At 29.7% G+C, this 22,695-nt stretch overlaps 2 protein-coding genes across 2 annotated transcripts; both read right to left on the reverse strand.

Annotated features, from left to right (window-relative positions):
* Positions 1-3,138: 3,138 nt before the first annotated feature.
* On the reverse strand, positions 3,139-5,406 carry LOC132713173 (multiple epidermal growth factor-like domains protein 10). The gene is made up of 5 exons (XM_060695658.1): positions 5,328-5,406; positions 4,447-4,953; positions 3,732-3,903; positions 3,295-3,464; positions 3,139-3,161 (listed from the first exon to the last, which is right to left on the reverse strand). Exons 1-5 carry the CDS (start codon positions 5,404-5,406, stop codon positions 3,139-3,141), a joined length of 951 nt encoding a protein of 316 aa, XP_060551641.1.
* A 9,319-nt stretch (positions 5,407-14,725) lies between these two features.
* On the reverse strand, positions 14,726-22,682 carry LOC132713172 (receptor-type tyrosine-protein phosphatase kappa-like). The gene is made up of 12 exons (XM_060695657.1): positions 22,545-22,682; positions 22,047-22,175; positions 21,680-21,828; positions 21,247-21,382; positions 20,900-21,019; positions 20,237-20,333; positions 19,481-19,545; positions 18,907-19,041; positions 18,373-18,501; positions 17,781-17,944; positions 17,306-17,441; positions 14,726-16,806 (listed from the first exon to the last, which is right to left on the reverse strand). The coding sequence occupies exons 1-12, from the start codon at positions 22,629-22,631 to the stop codon at positions 16,717-16,719; spliced, it is 1,437 nt and encodes a 478-aa protein (XP_060551640.1). The 5' UTR covers positions 22,632-22,682; the 3' UTR covers positions 14,726-16,716.
* Between the last annotated feature and the right edge of the window lie 13 nt (positions 22,683-22,695).

Genomic DNA, 22,695 nt, shown 5'->3' on the forward strand with positions numbered 1-22,695 from the left:
CTGGACAACAAGTGCAGACCAACGTATTACCCTTATTTATATCTGACATTGGCCAAAACCTTGAAAAATACAAAAGTCCGAACACAGAGATCCTCAAAACATGATGCACAGTGAAGAACATTGTTATCAAATTTAAAGAGATGATAGACATCATTGCATAATAAACATGATGTGCCTATCCTTACCGGGTTTACAATTAAACTATAAGCTATTCTGCTATTCTACCAACGCTCACAATTTGTCAAAAAATGTTTACTTACTGTTTTTAACCGATTTTATACTGGCAATACCCAGATCTTCAATCTTGCGAGCCATTTACGTAACTCATGATAATATAATCTAAATGTACATGTCTATAGAAACCAGGCTTGCATTGATAACAATATACCAGATCATCTATATATTTATTATTTAGACAATTACCATCACAGGTATAACTTTAACTTACATGAATACCATATTATATTCGTAACTTGAAGTAAAATATGCAATGTGAACACCATTTGATAAATATAAGATGACAATAACTCAGACATGTCGAACATTTGATCATGATTGACAGTCAATAGAATATTCGTAACACTATAAATACACAAACGTTAATTAAAATACATTGAAGTGATATGTTTTGAAATATACTTTTTAGCTGTTTTTGCTGTTACTGTTATTATCTTAAAGTAAATATATATTAATACGACCAAAAGACAAAATCTTCGTGCAGCCGAAACTTAACATAACGTGAATTAATAACATCTAATGTATAAGACTCGTCCAAACTTATCACTAAAATGTTACTTATTAATAAACAGTCCATGGATTATTATGTAATACGTACGAGCAAATACTTTATTAGCAAACACTGCAGGTATAAATGATACAGTTTGAAGGACCCGGTAGGTAGGCATATTATTATCTAAAATTAACCAAATTGAAAAAAAAGAAAGAAAAAGAAACAAATAATGTAAAATATCAAAACAATGAAAGGCTATTGTAACGTATATTAAGTATTAAATTTTATATGTAACTTAGAAATAAGATATAAATTGTTGTTGTGTTTTTTAACCATAGTATGTGTCACACTTACTATTCAATATCAAATAAATATTTTCTAGTGGAATGACATAGCCCGTTTGATTATTGCTCTGATTAGACTATAGTCTGGAATATTGACATATTGACATATGCATACAATATCTATGGCTTAGTATATGTCTGAATAAAATGCAAAAATAGCATGAACAGCGGAAATAACTAGTAAAGTTTTAAAAAATACACATTTATATGAAGTAATGTTGTGGGATTTAATAAATAAAGATAAAACAATGTATTACCTTTAACATACTACACCTTATATTAAAATTCATTTATTTTTGCGTTGTAAACTGAACATATTATTAAGATGTATGACAAAATGGTTAAGTAAGTTTGACATTTAGTTTCAGTCTTCTGCTAATACAGGACTGAACTATTTGGAAAAAACGTATATAAAGAAATATAAGGTAAAATAATATTGAAACCCCCGTAAGTCGTAGTTTCCATGCTAAAATAAACTATGTCTTTACATTAATTATTTACCTTAATGGTATCCGTACTTACAACATCGCTAGAAGAAAGTAGATAAATTATGAAATTACCTAATTATAGTAAATAATCCGTTTCCAAAGTGATGTAAAGCCAGGTAAAGCCCTATTTTAAAGACAATATGATGATATGAAAATAAAATCTGCAAGATATAAGTAACGGGGTAATGTACTTTTTTCGTGAATTTACACTTGCTGAAGCACGATGACGCATTGTTAGTCCGAACATGCAGAGCGAGAAATTTAATCAGATATAAGTCCGAGGGTTTAATGTTTGCATTCAAGTGTGATCCGGTAATTTCTCGTAGTATAAAAGTTCTTCGTTAAAGTAGCTAATTAAAGTAACTTTGATTATTTTAAGTGCCATAACTAACCATGATGCTTTTCTTAAAAATGAAAGAGACAGGAACTTAGTATTTGAAACCTGGTCCTCTTGGAAATCTAGAAGAAAGTGTGTTATTTCTCTGTTAAATACATGTATATACATTATAATTTTTCATATTATCTCAAAATATGTTTATTCTTTATACTACTGCATTTTGTTACAGAAAAAACAAAACAATTAACAACTGATTTTATTTTGTCTTTTATCATAAATTGAGCGTGATTGAATAATGCGTGGGGTTAGAAACTGAATCTCTTACATGTATGTCTAAGTAAACGTAGAAAACATTTGCTTGCATTACACGGAATAAAATGGCCATCAGAATATTGCATACGAATGATATAAGTCAAGGTTACGTTTCATAGAAAATCCTAAGTGTATTTAAAGTCCTAAGATGTCAGAATACTTATACAATAAACAAATGACCGCTTCAATATTTCTTACTTAGACAGGTACTTCAGAAAATGATTAAAATCGTCTTCATAGGAAAAGTTAGAATAAACAATAGCGCGATTTAATCCTCAAAATGTTAATTTTTCATGTAAATTGTTATTAAGAAATTTAAGGGGTTATAACAAAAGAGTCATAACTAAGGACATTTCTTTTGAAACACAAACTTATATGAACTTTGGAAGAAGACTGATTCAAATTTATGAATTGCTATATGAAGCCTGTCAAAACCATAGTTCAACATTCAAGGCAGTATTCATACTTGACATACCTCCTGTACTCTAAGTTTAGACAAATTTTTGTCCACTCTTAACACATGTTTGAAAACATTTCCTGTATCTTGATCAATCGTAAAAGAAGGGAATTCATGATATTTTATCGCTGCTGATTTTTACAGTACACAGACATAGGCAAGTGAAACTATCTCTACGCAATTTTAAAGAATTCTGGAATATTGACTTCCATGAGTTTTCTCAATCGCTTAAATATAAACAAATATACTTTACCTTACATTTAGGAAAATTCAACAGGCAAATAAGCTAAAATGGGTATTAAAGCTTCTAGTGTTAACGAGCAAACCTCGTTGTCGTAAGTGCTTGTTCGGGATTAAGAATATAAACCTTTATTCACCACCATGAAATATATATTGAAATAAAGAAACAACAAATACAGTCTAAAAGTTCATTTTGATGTTTCAACTAGTAACAAACATTTCTCTTGCATCTATGACAATGTTGTTCCTAGATCTGAAATATAAATAAATAAATAAATAAATAACTAACTAAATAAATAAAAAAAATACCATGAGCAATTAAGGAATCAAGTACACATGTAGTTAAACTAAGCATAATTCTTGATTTACCAAGTAAAAAACATAACAATTAACACTGTATAGATTATCCGTGGTCCTGTTATTACTCAAACGCTCGTAATCATTAGACACTTCAGCTGACTCAGCATTTACAGCTCCAAAATCAGTTCTAGTGTTATAATATGTCGGATTCTCAATGTTTGGTTTGTTGTCGTTGGGCGTTTTTCTTCCCAGATACCTGAATTTCATAATAAAATTTATGATATTATTATAATTATACATTATTACATAAAAAGTGTATTTTATGTATTAGGTAAAAATGTATCAACCGACAAAATAAACTATCAATAAACTTTATAATACAAACATAACAAAAAATCATAATTAAATAGCAATACTGATATCATCTTTATTATGATTATAACATAAATTCATCAGTAAAGAGAATTTGTTTTACATTAGGAACAAACATCATGTATAGTATTAAATTAGCGAATATATTCACCTTCGTCTAATTAGCTTAAACAAAGCAGCAAATACTACTATGGCAGCACAAGATCCAAATCCAGAGAAATAACCAATGGTAAAAATATTAGCTTGATCATCACGACGCACAAATGTTTGTTGTTGTGTTACAGGTTCGGCTGGTGTTGTTATTGTTGATGTCATTGATGTTTCTGCAGATATAACATTGACGTGTATTAAACATTACCCTTACAATGATCTTATATTCTCGTCATAAACTGCACAAACAGTCGTCGAAGATCACTCGGATTGAGCGCGAGACTCATAATCCCGACATTAAAGGTTCGATTCTAGAGCTGGCAATCTAAAATTACTATAACAGTATTTCGGATCAATATCTCTTTAAAACCACAATAATACAAAACAATGGGGGAAAATATTGACTATACATCACTGTTTACTATGAATTTGATTCAGTGAGAATGAGCTAGTGTTTTGAGTGCATTAAATCTTATTATTACTTTACACGAGTTAAAACATTCAAACGTACAAATTAGTAATAATTACCAACGTCAAAAGTATACAAACACGTGTAGACAAAGAAAATAAAGTACTTATAATATCCCTTTTATGCCACCATAAGAAAGGGCGAATAATTCATTATAATCATAAATTTGATTTAATTCATATGAGCTACTTATCAATAAATTATTTTAAAATGAATTCCTGGCAGTAATTATATGCACATTGTTTACCGATTGTGATAGTTTGAGTACATTTATCTCCGGTCAGTCCATCCTTACATCCATCTGTACATGTACCGTTGTTTCGATCACATATATGATTTTTACATCCACCAGGACAAGGTTTATCACAGGTGTCGCCCCAATATGTTTGGTTACACCCGTTTAGACAATATCCGTCTGCATGTCCACATGTAGGTTTTCCACTTATTACTATGCATGACGGGTTACAGGCTAAACTGCAATCGGTTGAGTAAAAATTACCAACACACAGTAGACAACTATTTCCGTTATCTTTTGAGCACTTTAAACACTTACTGTTACATTGTTCAGAACATTTTTCACCAGTCCAGCTCTCAATACATTCTCCTTGACATATTCCATAACTATCACAATACGTAGAACATCCATCTGGGCACAATGATGTGTGTGATCCGCATGTTTGACCATTGAATATTTGTCCTTCTGCACAATCAGCGCAGACTAACGAATCATTGTGTATTTGACACTGGTTACAACCTGGAATAACACAATCCGGACAATGCGTGTCTTGGAAACATGACACACAGTGAATATTGTCATTGAACTTATATAGTTGAAAACCATTATTGCAAATATAACATGTTTTGCCATCTGTACAATGTTTACAATTTGTGGGACAATTTTGACATATTGTTTCGACACTAGCTGTAAACTCATAAAATCCAGTTTTACAACCACTCGCGCAAATACGTAAATCACAACGTTCATTTTCACATAAACTACAATTTTGATGACACATAAGCCCATAGAAACCAGACTTAAATTGAGTACAATATCCCGTATCATCCTGACATTCATTATTTAGACAATTACCATAACAGTTGAAAGTACATCGTGCGTGCAAACCATACTTTTTCGGCTTACATGAAGTACACTTATCCCAGTTGGTACAAGTTTCACAATCTTGAGGGCATGGTGAACAAAAGCCATTTGATAAATAGTAAGATGATTTACAACTTGTGCAAGTTGAACCAGTGCATGACTGGCATCCAACAGAACATTCTGTATAAAATATATGTGTCTACTTATGTTTTAAATAATATATATATACATATATATTATTCACATATAATTATACAATATGATAAATCAATAATAGTCTTAGCCAATTAAACCGAAATAAAATTTAGGTCATGCACATAAAAAAATCTTAAAGACTTCCTCTGCAACCGAATACTATTAATATCAGATCAATTGATGCATGCTTTCAATTTTTAAGGATGCATTTAAGTAATTAAAGAAAATATTACACAGAAGTTGAACTATTTACCGACAAATACCATATCAACAAACAGTACCAGTACTAATGCTGAAGTTGCCTGAGAAAACATATTGCTCATTCATGTAAGCAATATAATCTAAAATGCAAAGTATTATACATATTTATAATGGTGTGATCAGCTTATTGTAATGAGTTAAGATGTAAATATTTATAAATAACTATACAATGTTGTGTGTATAAATCTTCATTTTTGGTTATACCTCTACTTAAAAGTCGAAATGGCACTTATACTACATCATTTGTCTTATAAGATACTAACTGCTTTATAATAAAACAGTTTTAAACATTTTGTGTACCTTATATAGAGTGATAAGACACTTTAAAGCTAAGATCTATAAAATAATGAATTGTTAAAAAGAAACAGAGTCAAAATATTCTTACAATACTGATATCCGTTTTCTTGTTTAAGAAAGCAAAGTAGTTTTTTCAATTAACTAAAAAGTTTAATACTAACAATATGTGTGTGTGGTTATTAATCCTTTTTCAAAACTTCCTGTTTTAAATGTGTGCATAGAATATAAATTATGCTTCAGTAACTCTCTATACAACACTTCTAAGCGCTATTTTTAGACGCATATGCATTATAAAGCATTTATACGGGTGAAAACTGTGAGATATTTAACTTCATAATTTTACGATTTCAACTATACAATTCACGTCATCATAATATTTACTTAATTAATTATAACTTATAACGTCATGAATTTATTAAGTAGAGGTTATTTCAAGTGTGCCTTTAGTCCATATTGGCACACTTGGTAAATTTTCGCATGTAATATTCAGAAAAAAGAAACGCATTTTTGTATTACTAATTATAGTAACATATGCAATAAAATTTATTATAATTGTATCTTCTTGTAAATTAATATTAATTAAAATATTCATAAAGTTAATGATTAAATTCAATTTATTGTTAAGCTATTGTTAAGCTAAAACTTATAAAGTTTAATTCGCGAATTCGTTAGGTTCGAATCGTGAAGTTCAAATGTGTATACATTAACTTAAAGGTTTGTTGTTGTAATTTTTTAAATGTCGTAAATTTGTGAATTCAACTTGGTAAAAGATAAAATTGAGAAATTAGGAAGTTTTAATCGCCAGTTCGTTAAGATGGTATGTTCTTAAGTTCATACATGTAGTGTTATTTTAACAGGATCAATCTCTACACTTTTTAACAAAACAAAGAATTTCTGTGTATCTGTATGGAAATAAAGTCAATTTGAAAGAAGTTTTTTCTCTCATTCTTCTCTTGTATGTCTGAATCAAACATTTTATAAACCAAATTTTGTGAGTTGCTTCATATTTTAAATTATTTTATATTTTTATTGGCAGATTATGTTTTGAAACGTTGTTTAACTTTTATGCCTTTTCCAGTTAATTTTCTGATAAGGACGTCCAACTACAAAGAAAGTGTACTCGTACCTACGCTACAGAATTAAAAAATATTTACGAATGGTAAGTAAAGCATTTTCATGATAAGCACAGTTGTTTGATCCACGAATTAGCCTTTACCTCGTAAATACTGTCTCAGTCACGTTTTGATAGCTAATTTTAGTGTAATATAAGCGAGATTTTTACGCACGCGTAAAATGGCTGCTAAGGAATGGTCAATTATGCACACCGAAATAATAACTAGGTAGACGAATGTCTGTCAAGATCTGAGCAGTTGATAAAATTATAAGGGAAGCATTACGACACGAAAATATCATTTCGTCGCACTAGTAATATTCGTTTGATACTGTGACATGACAGGTACTATTTATTCAATGTTGAATTTTGTATCCGACACCATGTATCTTATTTATATATAGACAGCTCTGACACGCTCGTAATGGTTTATCCTAATGTCTTATATATTATTCAATTGTCCTTCAATTAAACGATATTTAAACTTTAAATAAGCAAATGACCAACAATTAAAATCACATTTAAATATATAAAAAAGAATACATGTATCAGACCCGTTACAAATCAAACCAAAATAAAAAGAAACAACATATGTGTAACCTCGCTTTATTTTTTAAAACGCGGCTATCATTTTTTTTGAAGTAGCACAACACTTTCCAAATCATCTCAAAAGAAAAAGTTATAAAACTTTAAAATACATATGTATGTAAATTTAAATTTCTTCAAAACAATCTTTTTTTCTAGTTTCTAAAAATTTACAAACGGATAAAAATTCAGATGTTTTAGTACAATCTAATGCAACACCAACGCGTTTCTTTCATATGAAACAGTTCCACTTTATGTGGAGACACATCGCACTTACCTTTGCTATGTACATATTATATAACGCATTGTTTAATTGAAGATTTAATCTCGGTAATCTACAGACAGTTGCACAGTCCATTATTTGTATACGAAGTTAAATAAACATGGTCCTTTCATTTGAGAAAAATGTAGATAAAAATGTTTTGCAACAAAGCAAGCAATTTTAATTTGGTCATGAGGTGTAAAGCTGATGCATATACTTTTGGTCATATTGTTGACAAAAAAAATTGTGTTATTCAGCAGTAAATCTTACGTGTATTTCAAAATCTTAATGACGCGGCTGCATTGCAGCCGAATGACACGATTTATTTGGCTTATTGCTCATATATACACGTTGCTTATTCATTCTGGAAATAAATTTTGTTTATCTGCGAGATGTTTCTAATGATCCAAAATAGTAATGGTATTCCGTTAAATAACACTGTAACCTGTATACATCAAGAAGGATTAAAGGGAGACACAGTCAAAATTTTCATATTTTAGATTTTAATTTTCTATCCAATATTCTATAAATGTCATCGAAATGAATAGACTAAGCAGTCCTTGAAACAAAATTTGTTTCCATATAAAGAAAAAAATGTTGGTTTCCTAACCTGACCCACGCGGGTCAAGTTACAGCATTTAGATTTCACCATAGTTATCACCGTGAACTATAAAAACGTAAAAGAACCTGTCAAATGAGCGACTTAGGCTTGTTTTAATCTTACAATATCTACAATATTTGTTTTGTTAACTTCTAGGGATTGTAATTGTCACATGACTTGTTTTAAAACTACTCATTAGTTCTTTCTGCGTCGTCATTTCGTTCAACATATGTAGACTTATTTAGGTTTTAAACTCACATTATAAAGTATTTATACAGACAAAAAACATGCAGGGACTTTTAATCACTTTTTAAACTTCATTTTAGCATAAGTTAAGTAAATATGGTAAATTTAATATTTTGTCATATATTTGCCTGAGTATCCCTTTAAGTGCAATTTAGTTTTAACTACCGCTATGAGCAATTATTGCTATTCATAGAAATGCTTGTATTCCGACTTTCTTTGAAGCAAGTTGAATGTATGACATTTTGTAAATATGTTTAGTACAATTACTACCTAAACAATCTTTTGCCAATTATGTATGTATATAGTAGCAATTAGTGTACCAAAATGTAAACAAGATATAATTGTAAGCTGGCGTTTACATACCTAAATGATTAAAATTTGGTTTTATTTGTCGGGAGGTTCCTGATTGTTTGTGTGTCTCAACGTTCTGTCTTTATACCATCTGTCCAGTATATTGTTTCGAATATATACCTTATACAATGTACCATTTGTAGCTACATGCGAGAATTGAAAGGACTCATTTACATTATTATCTATAATTTATTTGACTTCTTTTAATGTTTTTATACCATATGTAGAAATACAGGAAATAATCATTTTTTTTTCAAAGAAATTTAATAGTTATATGCTGTAACCGTGTGTTTATACAATCAAAATACTATATTTAGCGCAGGTTACATTGTAAGTTCATTTGCTGTAAAGAAAAAAACAAGTGTTCTATGAAACTAGCTTTATTATATACGGTGAACAAAATATCATGAAACGGTAGAGAATAAAAAAAGAACATAAATAAACAAAAAAGCTATAGAAAGCACATTTATATACCTAATACACAATGCATACATTTTGCTATCAGTATCATCAGTGTAAGCATGTAAAATGTTATTCAAACATAGTATTTCAGAGCAAGTTACCGTATACTTCACAGCAGCAGGTGTCAAGTGCTGTGTGGCAGCCGTAAAACGTTGCCCCGTACTTTACTTCAGTGTTCTCATTTTTTTGGTCCTTCGGTATCATTGAGTTCAGCACTATTAAGTGTTGAGAAATTGAGTACCGCTCAAGCCGGTGCTAGCAGGCGTGATGAATGTTGCACACTTTCATTATCCCTAATGTACAGAATCAATCAAACCGAGTCTGTAATTTTCATGTATTTTTTCTATTTTAAATGCTTCCGGGGGATCACTATTTTACAGATATTAACCGTACTTGATTGGGTATAATTACAAACAGTCTTAACTGTTTTGTTTTCGTCAAAACACACAGGTTGCAGGCTCAGTTTGATTGAGCCTTTTCATGTTCGCTAGTGGAAAAAATCAAGCTACCGTTCATGCATGCGCTTAACACCGGCTTAAGAATTTAAGAATTTAACATTTTTCTTCCTTTTTCCGCATTCCCGGACAAAAGGACGTCGGATAAACTTATAGGATATTAAAGTAAAATGGTTGAATTACGATTCAATAACCATTGTTCTTAACATAATACGATCCTTCGTTGTAAACAATTTTGACAATTTATTCATAAAAGCTTCCATGCGATTTTTCTATATTCAATTAAATTGGAATTATAAATACGTAAAAATGAATTGTGCTGTACCGCATTTGCTTCTTGTTGAAAATCTGTTCACGGTAGAGAATGCCATTATTGTCGTACATGGCCTACATGTTAAATATCAAACTGACTCTTGTCCTTTGGAAATGTTGAAATATTGAGCGGGAAAGATGTAGATTGTGTATTATTAAACACTATATCATAATCTTGAACATCATTTTAATGATCTGTAAGGTATTTGAATCTTTGAATCATTAGCTTTATTTGTAATAAATAAATAATGAAATCGAATACAACGCAGTGCCATCTGTGACATGATACTGTTTGTTTGTTTGTTTGTTTTCCTGTTTTTCTTATGCGACCGATCAACCTAACTAGTTTTCCAGTTTCAATAAGGCTTGAATGACCACCATGGCAGTAAATTAAGCAACATATTTATTTTCTTGTCAATACTTCTTTATATAATAACGGATGCATATATTATTATTCATATTTGCGTTAAATCTAAGATATTTGCTAAACTTTTCGTGTCAATAAATTTGTTTGATAATGAAATTTGTTACAAAGAAATTCACGCTTTTGCCAATGTTGCAACTTGGCAACGCTTTTGACTTCATAAAAAGTGTCTTAATCACATTGTTTTCCATTTGTTAAATTAAATGCAATTCTATATAATTTTATAAGGTACGAACACAAAAGTCACAGTCATTACGTTAGCTAGGTTGTTGTCATATTCACGAATGATCTTAAAAAGCAAAACAGTCTTTGTAAACATTTGTATTTTTGCAGTTGTATCCACTTATTGATTGCTTTCAATTAAATTTCTTTCAGATATTTTGGTATGCTTACGTTCTGCGTTGTTTGTTTCGGCAATAAATCTGCACAAATTAAGCCTTTCTTTTGCGCAATTCATGCCTTATTAATTCCTTTAAACTTTGTTTATCCTATGAATAATACATACGAAGTGAGTATGTACATATTACAAGAAGGCAAGACTAAAACTTGAAGAAAAAATACAACAACAGAAGAAATCAAAGCACAGAAGGCGCTGAATTTGTTTGGGTCTCAAAATGAAAGAAAGGTACAGGTTGTGAGATTATATGTATAGTTCCACCAATTCTTTCCAGCGTTTTAATTGTAGTAAATTGGCTATAAGACTAATTGCAACACTGATATTCAATCCAATGTTTATTTGACTTAAACAATTTGAAAAAAAATGAGTTGCCTTTACTGGTATTTGAACTCCAGACCTCTCGCTTCCTAAGCGAGCGCGTAAACCCTTCAGCCACGGTGAATTTATATGTGAACGGTCTGAAGAAAACCATGATATTATTCTAAATTAGGCCTTGAACGACTTTAACTGTTGTTTAACACAGATGTAAATAATCCTTACTGTAAGCATGTATATTTATAAAGAATCAAAGGGCTGCAAGTTCTGTGGTATTTTCTGATCTTTGCAATCTAAATCGTACTGTATATATGTATGTATTTTCCTGTATAAGTTTATTTTATGTAATATAATTCATTTTGCAAGGCACCAGAGTTTGATACATACGGAATTCTGCATAACTAGAGTTGCATCAAAATATCATTTATGTTCATTTTTTACGACAGCTACACTTTATCCTTGCATATCATGGCTACTTCCTTAACAAAGACACTTAAAAAAGAATTTAAAAAAATTTTTTCCTCGACTGGGATTTGAACTCCAGACCTCTCACTCACCAAGCGAGCGCGTTACCACTGCACCACGGAGAAGTTATTCAAACAACAATTGAATAACATCAAGTCATTCTAAATTTAGAACTTCCATTGCATTTCGGGTTGGTAATCCTTATTAATTTCGAGGTATTTTGTTCAGGATAAACATGTTGTTTAAAATTGAACTAGTTAATTTAGCGAAAATCTTCTCGCCCAAACAGTCCGATATGTAGAATCTATATATTCCACTACTCGGTCTGTGTAGTATTCGGTAATCGACATAGCTAAAAATAGTATTTTCATTGATAAAATCATATTCATCCGCGTAATTTGTGATTGTGCATTTATTGACAATTCTATAAGCCAACGCTATTTTTAAACTTTGAATGCGTTGTAATTTGTTGGATACTTGTAACAAAATAAAAATATTTCTTTCTTTTAAATCGCTAGTTTTAAGCTGTTTTGAGAACTACTTGTTGTTAGGTTCGTCGTAAACTTCTGTGTCAGAGATTGAATGTCCGCTTTGTCTTTACTTATTTTTGATCAGAAAATACAATAAAACAATATTAGAAATCTTCGACCATTCGGGAATTATTTTGCTTGAAAATTAATGTGCCTGTCTTTGACCATCTTTACGCAGTGATCTCCCCTGAATTTTTCGGAGTTAGTGTACATATAAAGGGAAGTAACCGCTTCAAAAAAGTGGACTACTTTCGGCATTTGCAATTAACAGCATTAGACTCTGAAATTTCGCTACCATTATTTGTTTGGTCTGACGACCCAAACAAATAAAAAGCTTCTTTATATGTCAATTCTTGTTTAATTATATTAGATGCATGTCATAAATTTGATATATTAAGATGTTGCAATTATATTTAAGTTATTAACATGTGCTCTAAAGGATAGATTTTTTTAAAGATATTTTCAGAATTGAACAGAATAATGAATGGAATAATATTATGAGACATATTGGGATATGCATGCAGTTTTATGAAAAAATATGTTATAATAGGCCGATCTGATTGAAAAAGATAAACATGCAAGGTACATAACGCGCTTTGATTGTGAACCGAATTAACAAACCGTTTCCTCTATAAATAACATAAGTCTAAGAACTAATCTGTACTGTTAAATTCTAAATTCAAAACGGTAAATGTACTTTAATTTGTACACATAAGACAATATAAAAGAATTTGAACCCCAAGATAAATGAAGTGATATACACAAAATTTCGATCGTTTTATGTTGATTTGCATTATATGAATTATTTCTATGTCTTTCAAAAGAAGATTATCTTTCTGGATAATATGCTTCTTAAAACATAAATGTGGATGCATTAACTGAATGCCTCCCTTCCTTGTTGATCTTCTTTTCATATTCGGAGCCTTTTCCTTATAGTAGTCAAATCAAATCGTGTACTTGTGTTAGTCCTGTCGATTAATATTAGGCAAAAGTTCGTCTTAGTTTGTGTCGCAGATATTTAGCTTCCTTCAAGTTCTTAAGTCAATTTCTTATAGTTATTTGAGAAAAAGGCTCACCCTCTTGTCTAAATGAGATTACCTTGTCACACACACAAATTCAAAAGATATAAGATAGACATGATTTTTCTTGTTTAAATGTTTGACTGTCTAAGTGACTTTAATGCTTTCGTCTGATAATCTTAGTTATGCATGTCATCATAATGACTAACATTTTACCATATGAAAGATTAGTACATTTCGCGCAGCGATTATAGTAGGGAACTGAAACATTTATTGGAGAACCTGGGACATACCATATTCAGATTATTTCAATGTATAAAATGTTTTTATATAAAATCATTAGAAATTTACACCATTTTCTACGTTTAAGTTTAGTAGGCTTTGATCTTTTATGAACATTTCTGTAAATAATGGTGAGTAAAATTGTCTGTTATTTAACCTCATGTAGCATCTAGTAAATCAAAGATCTCAAGCAGTTTTTTAAAGTAAACTTCGCTTTGACTGAAATCGAAAGAACTTCTCTCTTTTTCCATTTTAACCTCATACAAGTTGGTTTACACAAAATCGCTTTTCTGTTCATTTTTTATCAAAATAAGATCACTGAGACGCAAGTAATGTTCTTTAAGCTCACTCAATGTTAAGTTTTTTTAGACAATGTCTCTAAAGCAATAACTGATTTTTTTTTTACAAAATAGCAAAACGCTTTCAGTTATATGGCAATACCGATTAACAAATATAATGATTGCTTCACGCGGTATAATTATAATATACATGTACTATTTCCCCTTGTAGGAAGTGTGTAGACTTACTATTACAGTGTTTGCCGCTTAATGCAGGAATGTGAAAAACCCCACAGGAACTGTGCAATAGTAACACCGAATCTGAGCATATTTGGTTTAAGAGAGCATTGGGGTATGGTTATGAAAGGCAATGTGTAATTTCACCCACTAGCATATGGCTTTATCAGAAAGTAACTATAAATGATATAATTTATTAATATATACGAGTATTTGAAGATAAAACTAACAACAAAACAGATTTACATGTCATTAATATATTAAAGCTTGAGTATTACAAAGCTAACAATTAAAACAGACATAAGTGTAACAATATTATTTAAAAGTAAATGCAAAACGTATACAAAATAAGATATAGGGTAACATATTAAAAACTTATATTGAACACCACAGGCTGAATGTAAAAGAAAACATCTTATTTTCAAATTTATGTGTTGAATAAATAAAGCCATTTAGTTTGAGATCAAGTATAGAACTATATCTGCGAACAACTCATGCAGAAGAAGCTTTATTTTATAAACTTACATGTAGAATAAAACTGTTTACAAGTATAGTGTATAAACAAAACAGTCAGTCTATATCTGAATTAAAATGTCTCTACTTTCTATACTCATGTTGAAAAATATCTATAGTTTACTTATCTGTAGAATGAGGATATTAATGATAACCAATAGGAAGATTAAAAGATGAAGATCATGTTTGAAAAGATTATTATCTATAAACCACTTTCATTTAGACCATAATATATTAAATATGTAAACTGTTTTTGTAGATATTTAATTTTATACAACTCATGGACAGATAATAAACATATGTTGGATAGACGGTGGAATATTGTAAACTGAAGTTGGACAACCTGAATTAGTTTATAAACCTATTCAAATTACACTAACTTTTCGAATCAAGTTTAAAATGCTCAAGTGTATAAATCTCTTCTATAAAGGTAAATATTTACTTATATATGTTTTGATTATCATAATTTATCAAATTAAAGCATACTCTTTAAAACACGGTTGGAAAGGCTATAACATAATAATTTTTTTCAAATCATGCACTACTAGTTAAGAAAACGTGCTTTTAAAGTCTGTACTTTATTTCTATGTTATTTTATAATAAGCAATAATACTGTTCTTAAAGGAGGACACTCGAGAGCTATAAAAAAAGGAAAAAGTTGATAATATCAGACTCGGTTTATTGAGTCCGCTCATTAGATAAAATGAAATATATAAATTTTAGTTTAAAAGACATTATAGCTTATTTACCTTTTTGGATATAAAAACCTTACTTTTAGGGAAAGAAGCAAAATAAGTATGATAAATACTTAATTCAATTAAGCCATAAAGCAAAGACTTACACACAGAATAATATTTCACTCATATTTCTTTAATATATTGATTGATATATTGATTTTTTCATAAAACTAATACTTTCTTTTATCACAATCATAATATAATTTGTTTAAATTATTCATATATTTATGTTTATTGCACATGGCAGATATAAAAGCTAAATAGTAGTTATTGTTCTGCCAGTTTTTTTATACCATTACTCGATTCATAATGATATATGTTAGTCCTTCAAAACATACCATATTGAGAAAAAATAAAACAAATTAACTTGCATGAAATGTGACCGTCTTATATTATATCATTGAATTATATACTTTACAATATTCAATAAGAAAATTAGTATCATGCTTTTCATTAATAACTAAATATGATTAGAACATAGTAAAATAAAATCAAATGTTTATTTTAAGCATACAAATGCATACTGTTCGCTAAATGCATCGAAAATTACAAATACGCGCGACTTTAGATAATTAAACAAAAAAGCAGTTAGAAAACCGTTATAACAATATTTCAAAACTTCACAGTACTGTACACTGTAAATTTTTATCATATTTATAAACGTGTCTTTACATGATTGTATTTAAAAACAATGAGTATTCTTTTTAGAAGATGTTGTAAAATTGAGTTAAGAACATGTAAGATGCATATCACCTGAAGGAAACGGTGCTCAATGAGGTATATTTTTTTTTAAATATAGGTTAGAAAAATGTAAACAAAATTGCATTTTGATCTATATAAAATACCAAAAGACTTTAACTGTTTTTTTTTACCAAAACAACACTAAAACATTATGGCTCACTTTTATGCATGGCCAATGAGTAATATGTCTTTTCAGAGATTGCAACAGGACACACAATAAAAGCTTTTGAAACATAAAAGTATTAGCATTTTCAGCCTTTAAACAAGTGTCATATTTGTGTAAAACATGGACAATGGACAAGTAATTAATTGATCATAAAGACGAATTTCTTCAACCATTGTTCACAACAGCTCGTTCATATTATAGTATTTCTTCTTGTCGGAAATCTCAGCAAGATATTTTACATGTTGGTAACAAAACCTGAATTGTGCCTGAAATAAAGTGAATTGATAATTTAGACCATAATAATAATAATAATAATTTAATAATTCCATGATATCAATTTGTCAATAACTGTATTTTTTGTGTTTTATTTTATGTAATTTTAAACAATCAGTCTTTCCTGGTAGACATAGGCAATGTTGTGCAATTGATTTGACAATTAGGCGAATTTATTTTACTGATATATTTGCGAGAAGATAAAAAATGTTAAGTAAATACATGTTTGCGGGGGTTTATATAAGATGAAATATTCTGAAATATCAGACAAGTTCAAAATAATGATAAGTTGGGTATATTCGTATAGGGCACATGTTTACTTATTTATGCAATGTGAAGTGACATAGAAAACTTTGACTCAATAGCTCGTCAAAAACAACTTAAATAAGAAGCAATCAATAGAGAATAGTTTTCGAAACTGCATATTAAGATAGTACCTTAAATTTAGCTAATTCACATGCCTTTTATGAGGGTAGTTAATTTATTACTTACAATGTCGGTAAAAGCTGACTTCCTCCTTGAACGCAGTTGACAAATGGTATTCAGGACACTAATTTCTTTCTCAAAGAAACACTTTTCTGATATAATAGAGACAGCACAAAATAAACAGCTTCGTTCAGCTCCAGTCCTATAAATAACAGCATTAAATCACAAAGTATCAATATAATTTTACGTATATATTTACATATCAACAAAAAATTCAAGCCGAATCAAAAACGCAAAAATAAATCTAGTTTTGTTTGTTTGATTGGGTTTTACGCCACACCGACACAGCTTTATTGGTGGAGGAAGACCTCAGGTGCCCTACCTTGCATTATTTCAGCATCGAACGGGCACCTGTAATCTAGCTACACAAACAAATACACGGGCAAACATGTATATCGATACCTCTGTATAGAGGAGCAGCAGTAAATCTAAATATGAAAAATTGATGTCGCAAACAAATTCGATTTAATGCAATACTTACAAGCAATGAACTACGATTGGTCTTTCTTCTCTTTGACCTTTCACCTCATCCTCAACGTCCTTGGCCAGCTTAAAAAACGGTTCAACTCTAAGTGGGACATTTTCTGTCTTATTCCACCCGTTATACTGGTACTGTTTCAAGTGCAGCTCTCCTCGAGACAGGTGCTTTATATAACAAAAGAATGCCATTAAGTGTTCATAAGATATAACTGATTATTAAGCGTTACTTGATGTGATGCTTTTATCAGGGTTATTTAAAACGAAGTTCAGTTATCATACAGAATCTAAAAGAAAGTTCTGGATTGAAATAATGTGATGATAGATATAATAATAGATTACTGACCAGCTACAACTGAAATCTCCCAAATCCTGCACACATTTGCTTTTTCAAAATGTTAATTGTTCTTGCAGGATTATGTTTGATCTTGAACAACGAACAAAATGAATGTGATGTATATTAAATGAAAAACAAAAATATTCGAATCTGGAAGGAAAAGCCGAAGCCTTTACTTTTATGTATCGGGACATCAAAAAGATCTGGCGTAATAACTCTTAGAACTTATAAACATCTAAATAAATATTTAAACATCTACCAATCCAGTGCGTGATATTGTCATGTGCCGTATTGTACCATAATCCGTAGTGTCAACCCTCTTACAAGCTACTTGGAAATGTCCAACTTTGAACACCTTTCCATCTTGCGGTAGATAATGTCCGATAGACTGAAATGATTAATATTCAAAAGTGACAAACCTAAAAAATTAAATATCATCTTTTTCTGTTAATTTCTGTGAAAATCAATAATAATATTTGATCAGAATTGTTAGCAAACATTCAAAATCAGTCTAAATTATGATTTGGTATGTACATAAAGTAACATATAAATAGAATGATTTAGAATGCAATGACCTCTCACAGTGTTTAAGCTTTAAAGGTGATTCATTGTTTACCAACCCCATCCCCGAACATTTGTTCATAGCAAACATTTGTATTGCATTAAATTTTGTTTTAAAACGACACTAAAAAGAAATGTGTTAGGTATGGATAAATGTGCCAACGAATACTATTAAATAAAATTTTATATAATTATTTTTAACACGCTAGATATTCTATAAATGTGCACAAACTTTATCTTTTAGGTTTTCGTCGTCCAAATTAATAACGCAGGCACATTTTTCTTGATATAGCATCGATATAAAGTCTTCAACTGTATTCGGCATTGGCGTCTGTGTAACAATAAATTTGAATGGATTTTCGTATCCCTGAAATTTAGATACTATGTTAAATATAATATAACTTAATAATGCCATTTAAAGTATATTTATTCATCGAAATCACGCACATAGTATAAACGATGTTACAACACTTACTATTTCACATATATGTAGACAAATATAAAATAAGTCTACGAACGATAATAACGCGGGAATATGACCAGCTTCATAACTTTTCTAAGATGTGATTTTAAATAGCTTACACATTGTGCTGGGATAATAAACTCTTTTATTAAAATTGTAATAATCATAATAATACCATGTAGAGTCTCAGCGCACTATTTATCAATTCAACTAAATATGTTATCTATATATTCATGAAAGAAAGAAAGGGAAGCAACGCAAGCAAGGTTCATGAAAAAATATTGAAAAGGGGGACAATCGAAACTTCAAACGAAATCAAAATTATATTTGCTTGAATACTTACATTTACATAAATAGCATTGATGTAGTCATGCTTTGTTGATGTCAGTCTCACTCTGTAATCATCGCCTTCACATAAAAATAGAATGTTATTTATTGAAGCCTTAAAATGTTGAATGTAAACTTTTTAATAGTTTTATGTTATAAAGATCTATTTTCGGCCTTAAATTACTTCCTAATGAACAACAGGGTATTTACCCTGAATGCAAACTTAACCAACCACTGAATAGCCACGGTTTTCTATTCAAATGAGAATTTCATACAAATAGGGTATATTTACAGACGATTATTTTCTATTGAAATCTACTATTATTACAGTCTGGTATTATAAGTGTGAATGAAAAAGGAAGTTTACTTACACAATGACTATATGTAATGTGATATTTTTGAAATACAAACTTTAAGAATGTTTAAACTTTTAAATTGTAACAACGTTTGTACACAATTTTGAATTACGGGTTGGTTTCCTATTTTTTTAAACAGATCCAAACTCATGTTTACTGTAAAAAATTATTTTATATTAAGTAAATTTAATCAAGTCAGTTTGCCAAAGGATCATTAAGTCAAAATTCAACTTCTACTTTATATAATTGAAAATGTATTTTATATATTATCCCCATCCCTTTGTGACACTGACTTATTATCATCACTAACAGTTAAAATAAGATCTTTAACGTAATTATATTTTGAATCATAAAATATATCATAATTTATAAATCATATAGAAGATAAGAGAATAATACAATGCAAATTTACATACCAGGAATATCAGCTCCGTGTCTATTTTCCTTCTTTATTTTCTTGTTAGCAGATGATTTATTATCAAACTCTTTCGGTATTACAACATTATTAAATGTCTGAAATGTTTAAATAGTCAACCACAGTTATCCTTTTTACTCAAGGGTATAGAACTGTAAAAGGATGTCAATTAATCAAATTGCATATTGTTTATATAGTAATTTGAATAAAATTAATACACATAAATTAAATTGAATAATAATGACCTTCGTAATGATCATTACTCGATTTTGCACAATACTCGTATGTTCTGATTATACATAAGCTGATAATTGATCAACTGTTAATGGAGTTGGGGTGCAACAGGAAAATGTTCAATCTCAAATCGGAGTACTTGTAAATAGAGTAATATATAGTCTGTTTAAGAATTAATGTAAGGGTGATAACAATCAATCCTTTTATTATCAAATTCCAAAAATTTTAAGGATTGACTTGAAAAAAACCCTTTAAGGACTTAACAAGCAACAATTAGAATGAATAAAACAGCAAAAACTTTCCATCATTTTTTTTCATTGAATCAGTTGAGTGAGACAATTACAATCAGTAAAAAAATGAAGAATATTAAAAAAAACAAGTTATGATAATATAATTAAATTATTAGTTTAAAAAAAGTATATCAATGTACCTGAAATTGATGTGATATTTTATCGTCTGTCATGATGCGAGGAATATGTGTGACCGGAAGTGGATCGGGATCGCATGTGAGTGCATACAGAAGACACCGATGAAGAAATATATACTGTTCCTAAAAAGAGAAAGATCAATACTTGTACTATCATTTCATTTTTTCCATATCAATAATAATGTAAAATTCTTTATTAGAAAGATATTTTTTAAATATACCTCCGACAATATCCCGTTTAGAAAAAACGCAATAAATATTTATAAGTTTATAGACTCACATGTATTTCAAAAAAGATTACAATTGACAAAAAGAGAACAAAAACATAACATTTATGTATAAAATCATACCAGGTTTTGGACCATATGACCTCTTTGTCCACGTAGCGCCATCACACGACCAAAAATGTCAACATAATTGTCATTCTTCCCTTCCTGTATGAGTGTATCCAATGCGATATAGGTTCCAGTTCTACCGATTCCTGCACTGTTATATGATAATAACATAATATTAAAAATTATACAGAATTAAAATCAAATATCAATGTAAAATGTTATCTTTTAAAAGTAAATTCACCAACTTAAGAGATCTTTACTTTTTTGCTTACAGTCATGTCACCCATCTAATAATATTTGCATTGTATTGCTTAATGCCTACTCTTATGGATATGTTAAAATTACATTACTAATTGTAATTTTCATGTTGATATTAGACGACATATGGCGATATTTGACGAATCTTTGTAGTTAGCAGCCATATTTATTATGATGGAAAAACAAATACCTGCAATGCACTACCATTGGGCCAACATCATTTGACTTTGATTGTTCAACTTTGTTCCTAAACTCTATCAGAGAGGCAACATTATCTGGAACAGATCGGTCGGGCCAGGCGGTATAGTGATATTGTGTCACTTGCCTTGATCCAGAGCCCTTTGAAATTAAAGAAGACATTGATATCAATGGTGCATTATCTTTTGAGGTGTGTAGTTTGCAAATAATTAAAAGAAAAATTACTTTAATCTAGGGATATAAATAATTTTTGTTCAACATATTAGAAAGATCAAACAAATAGAACATTTATGTCTTAAACGATAATCAAATCATAGCTCATTACGATTACATTTATGTTTTGATACCATATAACACACCTGTACATTAACAGAAAACTCCCTTAAAGTGAATTCTGAAAATATTTTCTCAGCAATGCACACCACTTTGTATCCATGGTAATTCTTTGTTTTTCCTTGATCTGGCCAATACTGCTCACATTTCATTTTCTATGAAGTAAGCAAAGAATGATTTTTTTTATGTTTCCGACAGTAAATAAATTATTGTCTATAGTACCAAATTATACGTGACACACGATAAGTAAGTGAGCAATACAATTAATTATACGTAGAAAATAATATAATTGGCTTTATACAAACTGTTTAAAATGCAATTATTATTAAATGTATGCATATAACTCTCAGTATATGTATAATTTTATTACTTTAAGTGTATAGAAAATGTTTCTAATGATTCTAAAATAATAAGTTTTAATCAAGCTGAATCTTTGTTCAAGTGTTGGTATATGAAGTCAAGTTAATCAGGAAAAATACGAAACTAAATCCATTTTTTTTCAGCAAGTGTGGTAATATACATACCCCTGACTCATCTAGATTGGTCAACATAATAATTTTATCTGTTTTTTCTTCCCATATCATCTCCCAAAAGTCTGTGTAAGCATTCATTGTATCTTTAGTTGGTCCTTAAATTAGTAATGAGTAAAGAAATATAAGAGGAATATTGGTGGAA

This window comes from Ruditapes philippinarum, unplaced genomic scaffold (assembly GCF_026571515.1).
Source record: "Ruditapes philippinarum isolate M1 unplaced genomic scaffold, ASM2657151v2 ctg5955_1_1_1_1, whole genome shotgun sequence".
Classification (NCBI taxonomy): domain Eukaryota; kingdom Metazoa; phylum Mollusca; class Bivalvia; order Venerida; family Veneridae; genus Ruditapes; species Ruditapes philippinarum.